At 50.7% G+C, this 20,572-nt stretch overlaps 1 protein-coding gene across 1 annotated transcript in view; it reads right to left on the reverse strand.

Moving 5' to 3' along the window:
- The window catches only part of LOC144722679 (lipopolysaccharide-responsive and beige-like anchor protein), a 281,782-nt gene that overhangs the window by 224,725 nt on the left and 36,485 nt on the right, over nt 1-20,572 (reverse strand). The window contains exons 16-28 of the mRNA XM_078600981.1: nt 18,975-19,072; nt 18,070-18,162; nt 17,324-17,432; nt 16,536-16,617; nt 15,754-15,877; nt 14,080-14,272; nt 11,979-13,415; nt 10,941-11,254; nt 9,529-9,682; nt 8,473-8,656; nt 6,572-6,669; nt 5,667-5,768; nt 739-940 (exon numbers count right to left, since the gene is read on the reverse strand). Coding sequence (XP_078457107.1) covers nt 739-940; nt 5,667-5,768; nt 6,572-6,669; nt 8,473-8,656; nt 9,529-9,682; nt 10,941-11,254; nt 11,979-13,415; nt 14,080-14,272; nt 15,754-15,877; nt 16,536-16,617; nt 17,324-17,432; nt 18,070-18,162; nt 18,975-19,072 — 3,190 coding nt within the window. The remainder of the gene's footprint in view (nt 1-738; nt 941-5,666; nt 5,769-6,571; nt 6,670-8,472; nt 8,657-9,528; nt 9,683-10,940; nt 11,255-11,978; nt 13,416-14,079; nt 14,273-15,753; nt 15,878-16,535; nt 16,618-17,323; nt 17,433-18,069; nt 18,163-18,974; nt 19,073-20,572) is intronic.

The following is a 20,572-nucleotide window of genomic DNA, read 5'->3' on the forward strand; positions in this document are numbered from 1 at the left end:
CATCCAGCTGCGGAGTATAGAGGCCTTCACCCATCAGTAGAGTTTGACAAAGGGCTGTAAAAAATATCATAAACACTTTGTGGCTAATGCAGAGGGCAGTGAAGCGAACTCCATCGCGGTATTGTACGTGTATAGTCTCTCATCTATGCTCCACCAAAACACATCGGACCAGCGTGATAAAGTATCTTCAAACCATTAACCATCACTGACACAGCATAGCGAGGCCATCATCCAGCAGTGGAATGACAAAGCCGTTTCTTCTTCTTATTAACTATTATCTTTAAATGGTATTCAAACACATACACATGCACGGCACGATAGTGTCCATCTACGGGGAAAACCGACGGTAAAAAATTAACCCGTAAAAACTAAGTTTTTCACTATAAATCCTTTATATGCGTGGCATCGGTTTTATTTTATTATTAATTTCTGTTTTTCTTGAGTAAGATTTTCATTTTTATCACATTGGTATTTTAAATAAAATATAAAAAAAAAAAAATCCTTAAAAGTGGAAAATTTTTGAAATTTTTTTTTTCACAAAAATAAATTGTCACGCACGAGTCTGTGTGCAAAATGTCAGCTCGATTGGATCACGGGAAGTGGGTTAAAAAACGACCGAAAGATTTGCACGGTCGTAAGCGCGCAAGCGCGCAAGCAAGCGAACTTAATATAAAGGATTTAAAAAGGCACGACTTCTGCCGGGCGCAGCCGAGGCCGGCGGCGCGACAGGCCACTCACCGTTGTTGTCCCTGCGCACGGAACCCGTCGCCGCTGGTTTGGCTTCTCCGGGTTTCGCGCCTCCGCCCTGGGATGCCGCAGACAGACTCCGCATGCGGCCGCCGTGCCCGCTCTCCAGGATGTCGCGGTACTTGGAGACCATGAGCACGGAGATAAAGTAGACGACAGCGAGGCCTAGGAACTGAGCCTGCTTCGTGTCCTCCTGTGGGGAGGCGGGGGGGGGGGGCATCGCAGCGTTAATTTAGAATTGAAGCCTCATCCAAAAATCTCGGGCGAAACTTCAGACTCGGTTGCAACAAACAACAAAGAGTCGTCGTTGTTGTAGTCGTGGGGAATGTTGTTTTGATCAGGTGATCACGTGGTCAGAGAAACCCAAACAGAAAATATAGCGGACCATGTCTACCTGGGCCAGTTATTGAAGGCAGATCGTAATCGTATGCATGTACGTTGACAGCTGTGCTCATCCAAGGTGCGGGATCGGAGTCAAAACGATGAATAAAGAGATGAGTGACAGCAGGACGGAGTGCATTTTGTAAAATACTGAACTTGACAATGAAAAGCAACATAGCAATGTGCCTAAAGCTGATAGTCTTTCATGAGTTTATGTTACCTGATATGGGTATATGGATCAGAAAATGTAACAAAAGCTATAACAAGTGTGCAAAGAAGCATGGGGAGATGTATGCTCGGAATTACACTGAGATAGAGAAATAGGAACACAGAGTAGACACGATGTTGACTTAAGAATTCCGCACGTAGATTGGACAGATTTAAGAAAAGTGGTCTCGGGGGCAGGACACGTCGTTTAAAAAAGATGACGGCCGGTGGTCGAGACTAGAGGACGGAACAGCAGCCCAGGGGAACATGCCAAAGAAAGACCACCACCGCGGAGACAAAGCGATGCAATCGGCTCGTGTACAGCAGGGGACTTCGATGCAACGCAACATTGCGTGAGAGATGGCGGCAGCTTGGAGAGGCCTTAATCCAGCAGTAGACAGATCATGGCTGCTGATGATGATGATGAGACCATAATGGCCAAATCTGCACAATTGGCCATTGCTTTTGCAAATTTTGACACGGGAAATTTGTGGAAATAAAGCCCCCTTTGACAGATCATGAATCAGGATCAGAGTCTCTTTTCAAGGTACACCTCGGGGAAATGAATGGAGCGGTTGTCCGGGTTGACAATAAAATCTAAGGTACCACCGAGGACCCCTGTGGCTGGGAAATCTCACAGGTGACAATTGGACAGAGATCACCAAATGACAGTTCCATTAACACTTTAACTTGTGTCAGGTCATACTTCTTCATACACTGCAGTGGGTGGGTGTGTATCATAATAGGGTAAAGTATGAACTAAGCAAACAAAGTGTCATCAGCAGCTATGCCCTATCCTCTGCTGCATGAAGCCTTCGCCAAAGCTGTCACAAATATACTGTAGAAATTATTTTGTAAATTATCAATATCGAGGATGAGATGTTGGGCTTGGTAGCAGTCGGCTCAAGTTACTGCGAGTCGGCTCATTTTCCTCCACATCGGATCGAAATATCGTTTAAATTGTCTTTAAACATCTCCACAAAACAAACAATCAACAGCAACAATAACAACGCGCAATCTGCAACTAAACAGATGTCCATCGCTTCAAGACCCTACCGTACCGCAACTCGACATAGCCACAAACATTATGAACATGACAATCATACACCAATCATAACCTCCCCCAAGACTCCCTAACCCCCCCCCGCCCCCCCCCCCCCGTCCACCGACTCTCCCCGTGGCATTTAAACAGTTTCTCTTGAAAACGACGGAGCCGGCTGGTGGGGGTCAGGGGTCGGGAGGAGCGACGAGGCGGGGGGGGGGGGGCTTCGCCTAGCGCCACCTGAGGTGCGGCAGACGCGCGCGCACGGCTCGATTCGTTCGGGGTCGGCCCACCCAGGGCCTCCTCCTCTGCCGCCGCCGTTCGCCGGCCTTGGGCTAAAATAAATATTTTAAAGCGATCTGCGGAGAACGCGCACGGAGACCAGACCCGCCGGAGCGCTTCCCCATTGTCGATTAAGAGTGCGCGACGGCCGGAACCAAGCGGGATTATGTAAATGCGCGGGCGTGTAAAGAAGCGAGTCGAATCGCGAGGATCGCTGTCTGTCTTTTCCACGTTTTTAATTTTACGTTTACTGGGGCTGCGGCGTCGTTCATCAGCTGCGATTTAAGGCTTTGCTGGGGCATTAAGCTGACAATGAGGAGCAGAAATTGTACGTACGCATGTACGTTCGTGTGTGTATGCTGCCCTAGACGCAGCACAGCTTTACCGTTTATTATAGGGGCGAGCCATTTAGTTTGCTTTTAATCATTTAATCTTGCCGAACGCTTGGAACACATGTTGGGAGCAGATGGAAAACTGATCAGCGTCTTTTCAGCTTTGTCTCCCTCCAGGCAAAATTAAACACAACACCGTACAATTGGCCCGGATTGTTTGAAAAATTAACGTGGAGAACTGTGGGAAATTACCTTGTCCATCTGCTGGTATTACGTAGAAGAAAAACAACACCCCCACCACATTCACATTTTAAATGCTGTACAATATAAAAAAGCCAGGCCAGAAGGTTTTCACTTAAAAATTAAATCGCTGGTTATGGCGTTGGGTCTCAACAGCGCTTCAAATTGCATATGAAAAATATGTGCATAAAATACATGGCGTGTATAAATTAATTTCTTGAGATTTGGTATAATATATTAAGCGTGGAATGATTTACCTGCCAGATATTCTATGAATTCAGAGTCATGATTCAATTAAAAAATATATATTTTTTGTCTCCTTATTTTCCATCTTGTTTGTATCGTTTCTCATTTGGTTTCTTTCGTTGTACCAAATTAACATAATTTACACATCATTTGCACATTCATAAATAACCAAATCCAACACGGGTGAATCGATGTACGTATCTTGAGCCAGAGAATCGGTTTTAATTGTTGAAACTAATGCCTCGTTACACACAGGTAAAACACGACATCGCTCGGTCAGCCTCACAGAGTGTTCAAGGGTGGCAAGAAAGCACCTCATCAGGCCCATCGGCGTGATTCACACCTAAAACGGTGAAGCCATCATAACTCGTGCCAAGCAACCTCTCTCGAGCACCGTCCAGATGTTGAAGCACCGTACCAGGCACAGTACCAACACTCACTTGAGGCCAAGTCAACCTATGAGATACTCAAGGCGGATTTAGGCAAGGCTAATAAATAGAAACATATTTTCAAATAAAATACCAATTAATAAAATAATCTAAAACAAGAGATGAGGCGGTGCTAAACGCACAGCACCATGGAACCAGGAACCGAGTTCAATTCCTTGCTATGGCTAACATCAGTGTTGAGTATTATCTGAACCAGTTCTGGCTCCCCCTTCGCCAACTCACACCGCACCAAACATGGTGAAGTATGGTCATACCTCCTCGACACGACATGGGGAGGTGGTCTTGGCAAATGGCTCTAAATTGTTGTTGTTGTTATTATTGACTCGTAATGGCCGGTACACGGCGTAGTTGCACAGATGCGCACATGTTTTATCCGACGTTTGGGTTTCCCGTCGAACTACCCGTCTTCATATTCCACGCGGTAAAATTAGACCCAGGCCGTGGGGCGGGGGGGTGCAGCTGCCTACGAGCCACGGCGGCTGCCTCGAGGCTCCGAGTGTTCCAAAGGAAATCTCAATTCACACTCGCCCGCTACTCGCACCGTAATGTAATTAACACTTAAGCGCCCGCGGGCTGCTGCGGCCCCGGGGAGGAGAGGAACGGCTTTGTATTAAAGCATCAAATCAGAGAGAACCCCTCCCGCGGCGAAGGATGGCTTCACGGACAGCGCAGTGATGGGGGGGGGGGGATGAGACGGCGGGGGGGGGGGACGACACAATGAACAGCAACACCATCAATAATAGCCACGACGACGACGATGATAATAATAATAATACGACTACAGGCAGGGCAAGTAATAACCATAAAAGTAATACAGGTAAAACGGGGCAATGAATAAACTAGCGATGTCAATATGACAGGAACAGTAATAAAATAAAACGACTGCTGCCACTGACAATAGCAATCGATATCAAAGCTAAAAGACAAAGTGGTTTTCTGTTCGGGAGCGAAGGGAAACGCTCGTCTCCTGTTGACAGCGACGAGCCGGTGGTAGAAATTCCACATTCCTATGGCAGGAGCAGGTTGACTCTTCACAATGTGGGATCTATTTTAATCACCGCCGGAGGTGTGAAGTGCTTATTCGACCCCAAATTAAATTCGTGAACTCGCAACCGTCCAATTGAAAAACAATGGGCTGTAACCAGGGCACTATAATCATTAAAATAATTTAATTTACAACTCGCCCTATCCACTTTTGGATGAAGGTCTCCCCATGCCGTGTCGGCCGTGAAGGTTGAGTGACCATAACTTCAACACACCCGGTCAGTGCGAAGTGTTGAAAGACACCGAGTGTCCAGGATCGGTTCAGATACCACAAGCCACTGATGTTCGACGTGACCGGGAATCAAACCGTCGTCACCAGACTTCTAGCGCCGCACGCTAACCACAGCGCCACTGCTCAATCACCGCTGCAGGGGCAATAACGAAAGTGTGGGCATCGGTTACTTAAACTAAACTTTTTTTTATCGTACCAGGTAAGGCCCATTTAGCAATATAGCCCTTGATCAGAAGAGACCTGGCGACAAATGATATCTCAACGAAGTGGCTTATCGTGCGGAGACTTCTAAATGTGGAGGAAAAAACCGGAGGACCCGGAGATAAATCCACACAACCACGGGGAGAACATGCAAACTCTAAATATACAGCAGGCATCAGGGTCGGAATCGAACCCATGACCTTCTGTACAGCAGGCGAGGAAGTTAACATCTCGCCACCGCGGCGCTCCACCACGTTACTCACCACGTCCCTGAACACAACCGCCCGCAGGCGGTGAACGTCCATGGGCTGCAGGAGCCGCTCGGGGTCCCGTGCTGGCACCGTGGGGGGGGGCTCCGCCGCACCCTGCCGCACGCACACGCAAATACACGTAAACACACGGCATGCACGCACGCAAACACACGGCATGCAAACACATACGCACGCAAACACACGCACGCAAACACACACGTAAACACACGGCATGCACGCACGCAAACACACGGCATGCAAACACATACGCACGCAAACACACACGTAAACACACGGCACGCACGCACGCAAACACACGCACGCAAACACACACGTAAACACACGGCATCCACGCACGCAAACACACGGCATGCAAACACATACGCACGCAAACACACGCACGCAAACACACACGTAAACACACGGCACGCACGCAAACACACAGCATGCAAACACATGAACATACGCACGCAAACACATGCACACACGCACAAAATCACACGAACACACGCACAAACGCACGCACACAAGCATGCTTGAACGTGACCCCACCAACACACCGCATGAGAGCCACGCCAACGATCGGTCAACAGGAGCACACAACGCGCACACGTGGATGATGAAACGATAGCAGGTGAGAGAGAGGTTACGTTGAGGGCCTTGCTAGCACACGGTCACTAGAAAGGTTGGCCGGCCAGTGGATAAGACTAACGACAAGTTAGTTGAGGCTAACTTGTCCAAGAGAACGAGCTCCGTGGAGATGCAGCAATGAAATCAGCTCGTGTATTCGGTGCTCTGCGAATTGATGCACCGCAGGACTATGCGGGAAGGCAACCGCACGGCAGAGTCCTTCACGCAGCAGTAGATGGATAACGCCTGCTGATGTCGGGCGACGGCAACGACCTGCGGAGCCTCACCTTGGCGGTGGATGATGTCGAGCTCTCGCTCCCGCTCTCTGCTCGGGATCGCTGCTGCTCCTGGGACTCCACGCAGTTGCGCAGGGCCACGCAGCACACTGCGAGTACGCACGCACGCACAAAGATAGCCTTAATGGATTGTTGGGGAAAGTGCTGTTAGTGAGCCCCTATGAAGGCCGGAACGGCATACGAGGTGGGTGGCTAGCACCACGCCCGGCCGTCTTTGTCTCCCTAGTGGCGATGTTTACACACCGCACCAGCTACTCATTTGAGGCTGAGTCGATCTAGGAGAGGCCCAGGACCGCTTCAGATAATCGTCGATTTGTCCGAGTATGGTACTTCAAGAGCATTTCTCCCTTAACACATTTTTACTATCTTAATTAGTCCTAATTGACATACTATGTCCAATTAACAGTCACTTTATGATTATCCTAATGATTAACTACATCTTTAAAATGTATTAAATGTACGCCAAAATCAGTGCAACAGGCCCCAAAACAACATAAGTAATAATTAAAATTCCATGTATACGGCGCTTTTCATCAAGGATCTCAAAGCGCTGTCCAGGACACAGCAGCAGCAGCCGCTCGGCATAAAAATAATTATATTATAAAGACATTTTAAGAATCCATTTACTAAACCAAATAAAAGTTTAACAAATGTGACCCTTTTCTTTGATGCGGCGTCCTCCGGCTGCAACGTCAGAGAAAACCTCTCGCTACAGCAGCCAAAACTCCAAACATTACGCGACGTTTCGAATTGGTTTTGTTTAGCCTGGCGAGAATTCAAGGGACCAGGACGGCCTCATTTGCAAATAAGTGACCCGGGTCACCAAAATGACAAAAGTAAAACAAATGAAAATCAGAACAAAAAACAACTGTGCTGTATTAAAAAAGATATATTAATTGCTCATACATCCACTCTATAGTCACAGCTCATTGTCAATCCACTGCTGGATGACGGCCCTCCTCGTTGCGTGTTGGTCTTGAGCGTTGTTTGACCATGCTTCACCACTCTTGTCAGTGTGGGTTGGTGAACTGGAGGTGGGGGAGTGGAGGGGGTGTCAGATTGGCTCGGATAGAATTTGCCACCGAAGTTATCCTTACCCGGGAATCGAACCCAGATCGTTCGGTTCACAACGCAACGCATGAACCACCACTGCGCCACTGCTCCTTCCCCGGCTCCACGCTCAGAAACGAGGAGCGACCAGTGGGGGGCGAGAGAGCCACTGGGAACGCCTCGAGTGATCTATTAACACCAATGCTTAAGCTCAAGATGCCTGCATCTAACTATGTGGGCAGTCTCATCCACGTAAGTTAGGCGGCAATGTTCTCCCACCTTTCGCCGAATGCGACTAACAGACGAGACGAATGGCAGAGACGATCAAGTGCATTGCATAGTAATGGTGGAGTCTTGTCTTGAAATAAATTGGAGGGGGGGGGTGGTGTGGGAGGGAGGTGAATTGCTGCGAGTCTCGTGTTTGGGACAGAAGGGAAGACTCGGTTCTACAAGAGAGATGTTAAATGTTTGAGCCTAGTTCTTCCTCATGCTTGTTTTTAGCATGAAGAATTATGCTGAAAACTAGTCTTCAAAGCGTCTCAAAAGTCAGAACAAGCTAATAAATTTATAAAAAAAATCAGTCGCAAGTAAAAAAAACTGCACGTATATATTTTGTATTTTGCTTGTATATATGTACTTGTATATATGTACTTGTATATGTGTACGTAAATATACGTGGTGTGTAAACACCGTCACTGGCGTGGTGCTGGCCACACCACCCCCTTGTGCACTGTGCAAGCCTTCACAGGTGCTCGCTAACAGCTCTTGCCCCAACAGCCTGGTAAAGGCTATACAGAGCATCTTTGTCTGTGCAGGCACGTGTGAACACGCTGGCAGCTTACCCAGCCGCAGACACTGGCGCAGCAGGCCGCCCGCCTTCATGTTCTTCTCGGACTCGACCTCGCTGAAGTTGAGGGAGCTGGCGAAGACCAGCGCATCTACCAGGTTCAGCAGCCGGTGCAGGAAGTTGAGCGCTATTTCGCTGGGCAGGCTATCCACATGCTGGCTCGCATCCAGGTCAACGTCCTGCAATGAAGCAAGCAGCAGTGGTCACGGCGTGGACCGGGTCACGTCTGGCACGGGTCACGGCGTGGCACGGGTCACGTCTAACACAGGTCACGTCTGGCACGGGTCACGGCGTGGCACGGGTCACGGCGTGGCACGGGTCACGGCGTGGCACGGGTCACGTCTGGCACGGGTCACGTCTGGCACGGGTCACGGCGTGGCACGGGTCACGTCTGGCACGGGTCACGTCTGGCACGGGTCACGGCTGGCACGGGTCACGGCGTGGCACGGGTCACGTCTGGCACGGGTCACGGCGTGGCACGGGTCACGGCGTGGCACGGGTCACGTCTGGCACGGGTCACGGCGTGGCACGGGTCACGTCTGGCACGGGTCACGGCGTGGCACGGGTCACGGCGTGGCACGGGTCACGTCTGGCACGGGTCACGGCGTGGCACGGGTCACGTCTGGCACGGGTCACGGCGTGGCACGGGTCACGTCTGGCACGGGTCACGGCGTGGCACGGGTCACGTCTGGCACGGGTCACGGCGTGGCACGGGTCACGGCGTGGCACGGGTCACGTCTGGCACGGGTCACGGCGTGGCACGGGTCACGGCGTGGCACGGGTCACAGCGTGGCACGGGTCACGTCTGGCACGGGTCACGCCGTGACATGGGTCACGGCTGGCACGGGTCGAAGCACACAGCACCAGTCACGGTGCAGAGCGGCACAACACGACTGTAGCAGCGTGTCATGGCATGGTATAGCGTGCCGTGGTGGAACGAATGCCGCTAGGCCAGTTCACACGCGGCCGATGGGTCAAATTCCACCGTAGCTGCCTATGAATGCATTGGTGGGTAGGGGGACGGGGTTCGGGTAGATGGGTGGTATCATACCGCGGGCGATGTGACGGCTTGCAGCATGGGCAGCAGGCCCCCGCCCACCATGATGAGGTTGTCCACCAGGTGCGAGGTGATCTGCAGCATGTTGTGCACGAACACGTAGTTCTCGCTGCTGTTCACAAAGTCCATCAGCAGCTTAGTGGTGTGGCTGCGCAACGCGGGGAGATTCGACAACACACACCGGCGCGGGTTAGCCACACCGCTCCAGTCAACGGCACACCCCTGGCGATGCAATGTATTGTAAGAAGCCGTTTAAGAAACCCAAAATCATGCTAAAAGCATCCTCAATGCGAAGTGCCTTCTCGTTGCACTGTGGACGTTAAAGACTTTTCCGGTCACGTTTGAAGTGGTTGGTAGGCGCTGTTCGCGGCTGTCTGACGCTCTTATATTCGGGTGAATACATCCCAGTCCATCAAGAGCACTACCCAAACACACGTTGGACTTGTCGATCAAAATCACTTCTTACGCTCTTGATACAATCACTGAATAGTGCGCAGGCCAATCAATCATCTTTGATTCGTATATTTTGCATGCGATTTTACCAGGTAAGGCCCACCAAGCTATACACAGCTTTTTTCAGAATTGACCTGGCCACAAATGATAGCTAAAAAAAAGGCTCATCATGTGGAAATTTATAGCCGCCAAATACTCGAAACGCGGAGGGAAAAACCAGAGGTCCCAGAGAAAAATCCACACAACCACGGGGAGAACATGCCAACTCGAGGCGGCTGGGTTAGCATCACTCCCACGGCCTCTTGCATACCAGGCGAAGAAGTTAACATCTCGCTACCGCGACGCCCGATTGGTGTGCGTGATGTTTGCGCTTGAATAGTATGCGTGCATATTTGTAACTCTTCATGTATGCCTATACGTATCTGCGGAAGTATACACAGTGTCCGATGGTGCACTTGTAGGTCTAACTAGTACGTGTACACGTACAATGTTGGTAGATAAACGATTTCCGCCCTCTGAAATGTGACTCTCTGGGCGCACCCACTGGCGATCGTCATCGTCGTATGTGCGTACGTATGTTAAACTTCTTTCGCACCGTACGTAGCCAACCCGTGCAAATTGGAGGTGCGGGAGGAAGGACAACAAACGCGAGGAGGGCCTTCGTCAGAGGTCGCAACCGGGTACCCGATACCCGTACCCTACCCGATACCCGGCTACCCGTACCCGGCCAGGTACGGGTACGGGTACCCGTTTGCGACCCTGGTGCGACCGGGTACGGGTAGGCCGTGAGTCACTGGCGAGTAACCGTTTGTCACTCATTTCGGGTAGGGTACGGGTACGGGTAGGGAACGGGTACCCGTGCCCGGCCGGGTACGGGTACCCATTTGCGACCCTGGTGCGGCCGGGTACGGGTAAGGAATCAAAACCCGTTTGCGACCTCTGGCCTTCGTCACCTCCTCCAGATGTGAATGTCGGACTCGAGGGCGAAGAGAATGTCGGCGAGGAGACGCTGGTGCACGCTCGACCACTGGAAGTCGGGGATCCGGAAGGTGGCGGCCTGAGTCCCCGCGTTCATGGGGCCGTCGCGCCTCGCCGCGCCGCCCTGCTGGGCGCCCGCCACCTTCTCGCGAGCTTCATCTGTGGCGGCGGCGGCGGCGCTGGCGGCGACGCCGGCGGCGGTGCTGGCGGTGGTGGAAATGGGCGGCGTGGAGGGGCGGAAGTTGAGGACGACGCCGGGTTGACCCTCCTGCTGCGGCGTCGGCGCACTCTGGTGGAGAGAGGAAATGCGGGAGATAAAGACCATTAAGAAATCGACAAACGCGATTTGGATTTAGACACCATCTACGTGCGGACTGCATCTCAACGGCCGAAGCACACCGTAAAAGACGCGAGATTTTGTTTAAGTATCGCGGCGCTTCGTGGCACACTCGTGTTAGAAACACTAACGTTAGCGGCAAGTGTATTCTGCAACCGTCCTGGGTTACCAGGTCACTCTATTTAGTTCCTACTTGGTTAAAATTTGAACCATAAGGTTAACTCAGCTGATAAAATACATAAGTACCAGCATCGTGGTAACAAAGGTGGGCATGGTGTGTGATGTCCTGGCCTTAACAGGTTGTCACGAACAGCACCTGCTCCAACAATGTAGGTGGCTAATACCCGTGGTGCTTATAATATTTGGAATATAAAAAAACACGTTTTTCCAAAATAAAAACAAAGCAAATGCGATATCAGGTGATAGCATTGTAATAAAATAAAACTGTTCAATATGTAAAACTGTTATGATATCAAAAACATTAAACCGTTTAGCTGAACTCATTTCAACCTGTTTTTACTCAAATATTACAACTGATAACAATTTATAAAGCTTGCATCAAAGTACGGATAATGAAATCTTGAATAGACAGTACTGTTATTCCGTCTCGTAAAACACTATTTGTGGCACTCTATTGAGTTTGTCGCGAACAGCATCAATCAACCAAGGTCGTCACCTGAGCGGTCTTTGCCATCTGGATGTTCACGTCGCGCTCCATGGCCTGTTCCACCAGGGTCTTGGCATTGAGCTCCGCCGTCGCCTCGCCCCGAGGACTTAGTGTGGAGGTCTGGGCGGTGACAGCACCACCACCACCACCATCATCACCGCGAGGCTTCTCTGCTTGGGATTTCTCCTCGGTGCCACCGCCGCCGTCTCCAGCGCCGTCATCTTTCGCGCCATCATCTCCAGCGCTGGGCTGCTGGGATTCACTCGGTTTGTCGGCGGCGGCGGCGATGCAGTCCGTTTGGTCGCTTGCCCGAGGTTCCCCGTCACCGCGTTTCTCCGCCGCCTCGCTGCTGATCACGGACACGGCGGTGCGGCACACCTTGTCCACGAGCAGCTCCGCCGCCTGCGCCAAATCCCTTTCGCCGTCGGCCGACGCGTCGGTGAAGGACACCGAGGCTTCCTTTGAAACCTCCGAGGCTTGGTCATCGTCGTCCGTGGGCGTTGCGGATTTCGCAATCGCTGCCTTCCCTTCCGCCGCCTCCTCCTCCTCCCCTCCGCTAATGGTGGCGTCCCCTGCGGGCCCATCGTCCTGGTCTCCCGGTGCCGCGGCTTCGGCCCCTTCCGTCCGCTTGGCTCCTTCCGTCGCTGCGGTCTCTGCCGAGTCTTCGTCCTCTCCCTGGACGACGCCTCCTTCCGAAGTTTCAGCCTCTTCCGAGGCCTCTTCCTGACTGTCGCCATCTTCATTGGCCTCTTCTGTTTCAGCCTCGACTTCTACTTGAGCCTCTTCTTCAGTCTCCATTTCAGACACATCTTCTTCCGCTGTAGTCTCTGCTTCTGCAGTAATATCTTCTTCATCAACTTTAGTCTCTTCTTCTTTTACCTTATGCTCTCCTTCAATTTCCGCCTCTCCTTCGGCTGCCGTAGCTTCCGTTTCTTCTGCTTTAGCCTTATCTTCTCCTTCTGCTGCTTCAGCCTCTGTTTCTACTTTAGCCTCTACTGTTTCTACTTGAGCCTCTACTGTTTCTACTTGAGCCTCTACTGTTTCTACTTGAGCCTCTACTGTTTCTACTTGACCCTCTCCTTCCTCCGTGGCCTCAGCCTCTCCTGCGTCTTGGGCCACCGTCCCAGCATCGTCCGCAGAGCCGCGAGGAGGTCCGCCCTCCAGCGGCGGCGCCGCCGCTTGCCCCATCTGGGCCACCTCCCTCAGCAGGCTGCCCCTCTTCGCTTTGTCGGCGCCTTGGGAGCTCGACGGGAATCCCTCGTACGGATCGGCGGCGTCCTCCCCGGGCAGCTCGGTGATTTTGGCGAGGCCGGCCCCGTCCGAGAGGCCGGACACGGTGCTCACGGTGCCCGCGGCCGCCTCTGCCGGGCCACCGTTCTCCTGCTCCCGCCGCTGGAAATCCGCGTACATCCGAGCCAGCCGCTCCTTGTGCGCCTCGAACGACACCTGTGGCACAGGCAGATTTTAATCATTACTCCTGTTACGTTTGTTTCGTCAGAAAAGCCTCACCGAGTCTCAGGACTGCTTTTTAAGAGGGCCCTGATAAGTTTCCACAGTACCAAGCGACACAATTGCCATGCGTTTCCCCATTGAAGTAAATTTGCAATCAAGTTTTCAAATTTGTGGTCATCCAAACACTGACTTCTACCGAGTGAGAAGCACCTAACAATCCAACCAGCGTGCATGTAGGAGACAAAGCCGACAGCCAAAGCACCCGGAACATTCCCGGTCCGGTCACCTTTGGGAAACTAAGCAGGGCCGAGCCTGGAGGGGTGACCAGCATGCATTAAATGTGTAAAAAGCAAAGTTGGCAGTAGAGGGCAGTGCAGGAAAATCCACTGATGTTCTGTCCCCCCTGCCCCCCCCACCTTAAGCAACCCGCAATGACCAGCAAAATAGAGAAGATAAAATGACCCTCAATGCCAACACAGCATTAAGAGGCCCTTATCCAGCAGTGGACTGACAAACGGGCTGTACATGTACACACGCATGTATATGTGTACGTATAACAAGCACAAATGACCATGGTTGATCCACGGATAATTGAGAGTTGACTGCAAGTGCTTGCTAAAAAGCACGCGAAATATGCGCCAGCGGTCAGACTGTTCACCTTGGAGTGCGCGATGGACAGCGTGTCGACCCAGACGCGCCAGCCGCCCCACTCGTACTTGACGGCGTGGTACAGCAGGATGCGGAAGAGGGTGAAAACCATCTCCGTGATCTTGCGCTCCTCCGTGGAGCGGGGAGAGAAGTACGCGAGGGAGAACATCCACTCCTGCCACACAGAGCACTGCAACAGGCTCCTGCAAAGGCAAAGGTCCCCCGTATAGCCTTAACAGACTGTTGGGGAAAGTGCTGTCAGCGAACACCTATGCAAGTCGGCACGGTACACGAGAGGGAGGGTGGCGAGTTCCATGGCTGACTGCTTTTGCCTCTCCGGTGGCGATATTTACACACTACACAAGGTAGTCATTTTAGGCCGAGTCGACCTCGGGAAGGCCCATGACCAGTTAAAATAATCAACACCGATGTTGGCCGTGAGCGGGAATCGAACCCAGGTTGCCGGGTTCGGAGTGAGAACGCGCTAACCGCTGCAGGCACGCATCTCCCCATGCCTTCTTTGTGGACCTTTTCATCTTTTTATTCAATTTGCTTTCGTCAGTGCCCACGTTTCTGATCTGCACGGCCAAACAAGAACTATACACCGTTTCTAAAACGACCTTTTTTTTCTTTTCTTTTTTACACACGGGCCCCCGGCGATCACTCCACACGTGTCAAAAATGTAATCTCACACGCCCAGGGGTCGTGGCCCGATTTCGCTCGTCCACACGAGGTCCCACTTAGCGTCGTTACAGCCCCGCATGCTTTTAACGCGGGTGGTCGCTCGATGAGGAAGAGGTGAAGTTGTACAACATCAGGGCTAGGGTTACACACATGGCACATGTGCGCACCGTTAAACAACAGACAGAGACTGGGAGGGCGTGTTGTTGCGGATTCCGGTTGCCCAACGGATACATCATAAGGTTGCGGTCATTACACACAAGAGTGCTTGCCACAAATGAACCACAATACCTAGCCGTCTCGTCGCGGAGCATAAACCATCAAGCAAGCTCCGGTCATCCTCGCAGAAAGCGGCTTTTGGATAACCGTCGAACAGATACGGTCACTGCATGGCGCACTTTCGGAAGCGTTTCTGCGGCCGTCTGGAACGCTCTTCCTTCCGATGTTAGGAAGCCACTGGAGTTATGCACTTTTAAATTATCTAGATTGAAAACTAATTTCTTTAGAACAGCTTTTTGTGTTTAGTTTGTTGCCCTTCCCCCGCACCTCCAATTAGCACGGTTGGCTATGTACGGTGCAAAAGAAGTTCAGCATACATACAGTATTCAAGTCACGTGTAATTTCAGTACGAAATTTCATCACATATGCTAACCTGTAGCTAAATTTCACATCTCAATTAAATGGTAATTTGCGTCTAAATTACACGCGACACCGTTGATTGGTAAAATGTCCATCCACGTGATATAAGCCCACTTCGTTGAGCTCGTTGTGACCAGGTCGCTTCTGAAAAATAACTACACAGCTCAGTGGGCCTTTCCTAGTCATAGTAACTTCACGTTACTCCGGTGTGTGCGCGCTTGCGCGAGTCCAAGATCCCCCCCCCCGCCTCAGCCACGCGAATGACGAGTGGCGCTGCAGTTTGCCCCCTTGCCTTCCCCGCGAGGTCGCAAGGAGTCGGCATTCCTGACCTCTCTCCATCGGGGGGCCCGGAGGAAACGCTCACCTGCGGTTCTCGCGGTTGTTGTTGAAGAGTCGGATCATGTCGGACAGAAAGACGCGCTTCACCTCCATCGTCTCGATGGTGGCGGGCGCGGATCGCAGGAGGGTGGCCACCACCTTGAGGATCACTGCAGGAGGCAGCAGAGCGACGGGCGATTTACAAACCGTCATTGACATCGTCGTCATCATCGTCATCCTCATCATAATCGCCGTAGTTATTAATATCGTCACTATGATCATAGTTTTTCTCGTCATCGTCATGGTCATCATCATCATTATCAGTCACCATCATCATAATCATCGTCGGCAAGATAATTTTCATCATAATCATTGTTGGAATCACCATTATCAATGTCATTATCAGAGTCATCATGATTATATATCATCAGCACCATCAAGACCATTATTAGCGGAACCAACATTGGAAGAAAAGCTCAACCTTTCAGCCCTATAGTCTGTTGGAGAAAGTGCTGTAAGAGAGTCCCTATTAAGGCGAGTAGCACTCACACTGAGGACGCTAGCTTTGCCTTATCAGTCCTGTTGTCGGTGCGTGGTGCAAATCCAAGTATGCACATTGCCAGAAAATATATTTCAATCATAATTGATACTTTTAAATTAAATTCATAATAATTAAAATTGGACAGCCATTGTTTATTATTCGTATAATCTTAACAGTCACTGGAACATAAGGAAATGGAACCAAAAACTGCTTAGTGTGCTAAGAAGCATGCCACCATCGCTACCATCACCGCCACCACCACCACCATAACCAGGATGAAAACTCACGGGGATTCTGAATCTTGACAGAGGAGTCGGCGTCTGGATGCTGCTTATGAATCACTTGGGTGCAGACATGCTCCGTCAACGTCTGCACATCGCACCGCACACAACACACACCACGCACAACACACCACACAACACACCACACATACGACACACACAAGTAATTAATTAGTAGTATGAAATCCATTGGTATGTGTGTAAGGGGCAAGACATGAGTGATTATTTACAAATTATATTTTTTGCCAAGTTTTGGGCAATGCTTTCATCAATATGGCCGGTTTTCAACATGAAGAGTCCCAAATCGCAACACAACCTTCGACTAAAGATGAGTTGATGTTGGATCATCTTCAAGAGATCCATCGTGCTCCCCTCTTTACAAGTGGTGAGATGTTACCTCCCTCGTCTGATATGGAGGTCGTGGATTCGATCCCAACCCCGACGCCTGTATATTTGGAGTTTGTGTGTCTCTCTCCATGTAGTCGCGTGAATTTATCCCCCAGGTCATCTGGTTCATCCCCTCCACATTTAGAATCAACGTGCGTTTAGAATATTTGGCTGGTACGAATTTCCACACAATAAGCCACCACTTCGTTGAGTTATCATTGGTGGCCAGGTCACTTCTGAAAAAGAGCTATTTAGCTCACTGGGAATTAACTGGTAAAATAAATCTATTGTGTGGTTTACAAGCAGGCGGATGGACAGAGCTAGCGCATAAACGCGTTTAATCTTAGTTAAAAAGTGGTGAAAAGCAAGGCGGGGCCATTTTTCATTCGTGCAAAAGCGATGGGCACCTCAAAGAGGACGTTGTATGTGGTCATGGAGAGCACGTTGGTGTGCAGCATGAGCCTCTCTCCCAGCAAGCTGAAGAGGCTGGGCGCAACCATCATTTCTGCCTTGCGTCTGTACACACACACAAAGACAGAGATAAACCGAATGGCCTTTAACAGACATTTGGGGGCCAAGTGCTGTTCGCGAGCATCCCTGAAGGCCGGCAACAAACACGAGACGTGCACACGCACGCGTGGAAAGGACACACACACACGCACGCACAAACACGCGCAGAGACGCACTCACAGACGCCGACACATTGTGTGCGCACCCAAACACACATGTGCTTGCAAAGACAAAGATCCCCGGATTACCCTTAAGAGACTGTTTGGCCAAGTGCTGTTAGCGAGCACCCATGAAGGACAGAGCGGCACACGAGGGGGTGGGTGGCCAGCACCACGCCCAGCTGCCTTTGTCTTCCTAGTGGCGATATTTACACATCGCGCCACATACTCATTTCAGGCCGAGTCGATCTAGGGGAGGCCCAGGACCGGGCCAAATAATCGTTACCGGTGTTGGCCATGAGCGCGAATTGAACGCCGGTCACCGGGTTCGTAGCACAGAGCGCTACACCGCGACTACACTACCGCTCCCCAAATGTGTTCACACTCACACAGAGAACACACACACGCTCGGACTGCCTGGCTGAGTGGCGCACTATGGGACTGCGTGCACGGGGGGGGTGGGGGTGACGTTGTGGGAGGTTTACTTGGAGCTCAGGTGCTTCAGGAAGTAGCTGAGCACCTTGAGGGCCTGCACGCGGATGTGCTCGCTCCTCGACGCCAGCAACTTGAACACCACCCTGCTCGCGGGCAAAACGGACACGGAGCACAAATGCTGTCAGCCACGGTCTCTCCGCTGCTGGATGATGAGAATGCTAGACTTCCACACGTGTCGCCGTTCAGGAAACCAAGAGCAGCAGGCGTTTTCACTCAAATGCATTAGGAATGGTGTTTCCTAACTCCAGTCCTTGCAGCCCTGCAGCGGTGAGCCTTTTCGGGATAAACCGATGTGTTTGTTATTCATGAACAAAATGAGCCACTGCGCACTGCATGCACCGGATAGTTGGTAATCACGGAGAGATGTACCGTGCGAGGTCGTGAGGACCTTGGTTTGAGACGCACTGCGTTTGTAGTACTAATTCGACGGCGTACAAATACTGCAATTCCAGCCCAAGGGGGCAGTGCAGGCACGAAGAATTTCCTGTATCATGAATTAGAGCCAGCCAGCCATGGTGTAAACGTGACCAGTGAATGAAGCCAACAGACGGGCGTGTGGCATTCGCTGTAAGAGCTGCTGGGATGCATGTTTTTTTTAGGTCATGTTGTTGTACAGACTGGCCTGCTACTTGGTTGCTTGAATAATCATTAATTGAAAAAATTTGCCCCGTGTCAATCATCTGCTGGATGAAGGCCTCCCCCCCCACACCGTGTCGCTCATGGGGGTTGTGTGACCACGCTTCAACCATGCTGGTCGGCGCGGGTTAACGGAAGAGGCTGCCCAGATATCACTCGCTACCGATGTTAGCCGCGGTCGGGAATCGAACTCTCGGTTGGCCAGGTTCAAGAGCACTCCGCCGCGTTCGGAGAAAAGCGTGTGTTTGCCGAGGCGCACCGCATGCCGGAGCGCTGGTCGAAGGCGGGGATGACGGAGGAGGGGCTCTCCGACATGAGCGCCACCAGCAGCTGCAGCACGTCGTACAGGTTGTCGTCCTGCGAGCACAGACGGCGCACGATTTCCTCCAGCACGGCGCAGACACTCAACGCTCGCACACTCGGTGTACGTATGCATGTGCATGTTACGCATGTTGAATTTCTTTCGCACTGTACGCGAGACAACCGTGCTAATCGGAGGTGCGGGGGATGGACAACAAACTAGACGCGATAAATAAAGTGAAACAGAATCAGAAAATGTATATTTCCTGGAGGAATCCGATGAGATATAAAGCTCTTTTTCACAGACGTCCAGTAAAGTGGGCAGCCAGTCCCGACGGACGTGGCGACGTGGCGCTCGCACGACACTCGTGACATCTCACCATCGTCACCTGACCCTCACAACGCTCACCCAGTCTGTATAAGGCCCGTGGAGATTCAGTGGCTGCCATGCCCTCACACGCACCTCAGACAAACAGAATACGTCTATCCCCTTTCACGATTTGGAATTGACATGGAAGTCCCCCAGCACCAGGAGAGACAAGGCAAATTACTGGGTCAAAGTATTGTTTTTGTTGTTGTAGTAACTTTGACCTCGTTTGTATAAACTCTTGTCAATCCACTGCTGGACGAGGGCCTACCCATGCCGCGTGGGACACGGGAAGTTGTTCACCACGCTGGCCAATGCCGGTTGGCGAAGGTGGGAAAATTACCAGAGAAGCACAGAACAACAATTAATTTTGCCGCACCACCCATTGCTAACCACCTCATCGCCTCACAGCCCCCACTACAACCTGTTTGCGCAGTGGTCACCTATCCGAGCACTACGCAGGCTCAAACGGGTTTTAGCTTCCGAGATCTGGTGATATCGTGTGCATGCGGAGTAATTTGGTCATCGGCAGATATAATGCATAAATATGTAATTTAAATTACAATCCGGATTTGAGTAATGTTTAATTAAATATTGATATGAAAATTCTGGGAGCCAAATGTTTGTAAATAATCATTCATTTCACCCATTATTCGACTTATGTTTTCATAACCATTCATACTTGTTAATATGTACATATCAATGGCGTCATTCACAGCCGCATCATTGTATTTTTTTAAGAAAAACGACACCGAATGACTGTAAACAGTTAAAATAATATCATAAAGTTATATTTTTTTTAGATAAGCAGATTATCTCAACCATCCAGGATGTGTATGTGTCTCCTCAATTATTGCCAATGCCTTTTTGAATGAAGCACATTAATCAACAGCACGGCATATGAGGGAGGATTTTTTTTTGTCATTAAATACAAACTTACATGATTAGGCTAGAACTTATAAAACAAACATCAAAAACATTTTGCCCATCAAACTAAAGCTTTGCACACAGGCCTTCGCTTATTAGATGCACACTGTGCCAAAAATATATCTGCAGGACATGCAGGAAATGAGTTTTAAAAATTCGTTTTCATTATTAAACCAGTTAGATTTTTTTTGTTGTTGATCTTTTTCTTCACGGCAACTACAAATAAATGAATTTAGATTGTCGGAAAATACACTGTGGGAAAT

This window comes from Lampetra planeri, chromosome 15, assembly GCF_965212315.1.
Source record: "Lampetra planeri chromosome 15, kcLamPlan1.2.h2, whole genome shotgun sequence".
NCBI classification, from domain to species: domain Eukaryota; kingdom Metazoa; phylum Chordata; class Hyperoartia; order Petromyzontiformes; family Petromyzontidae; genus Lampetra; species Lampetra planeri.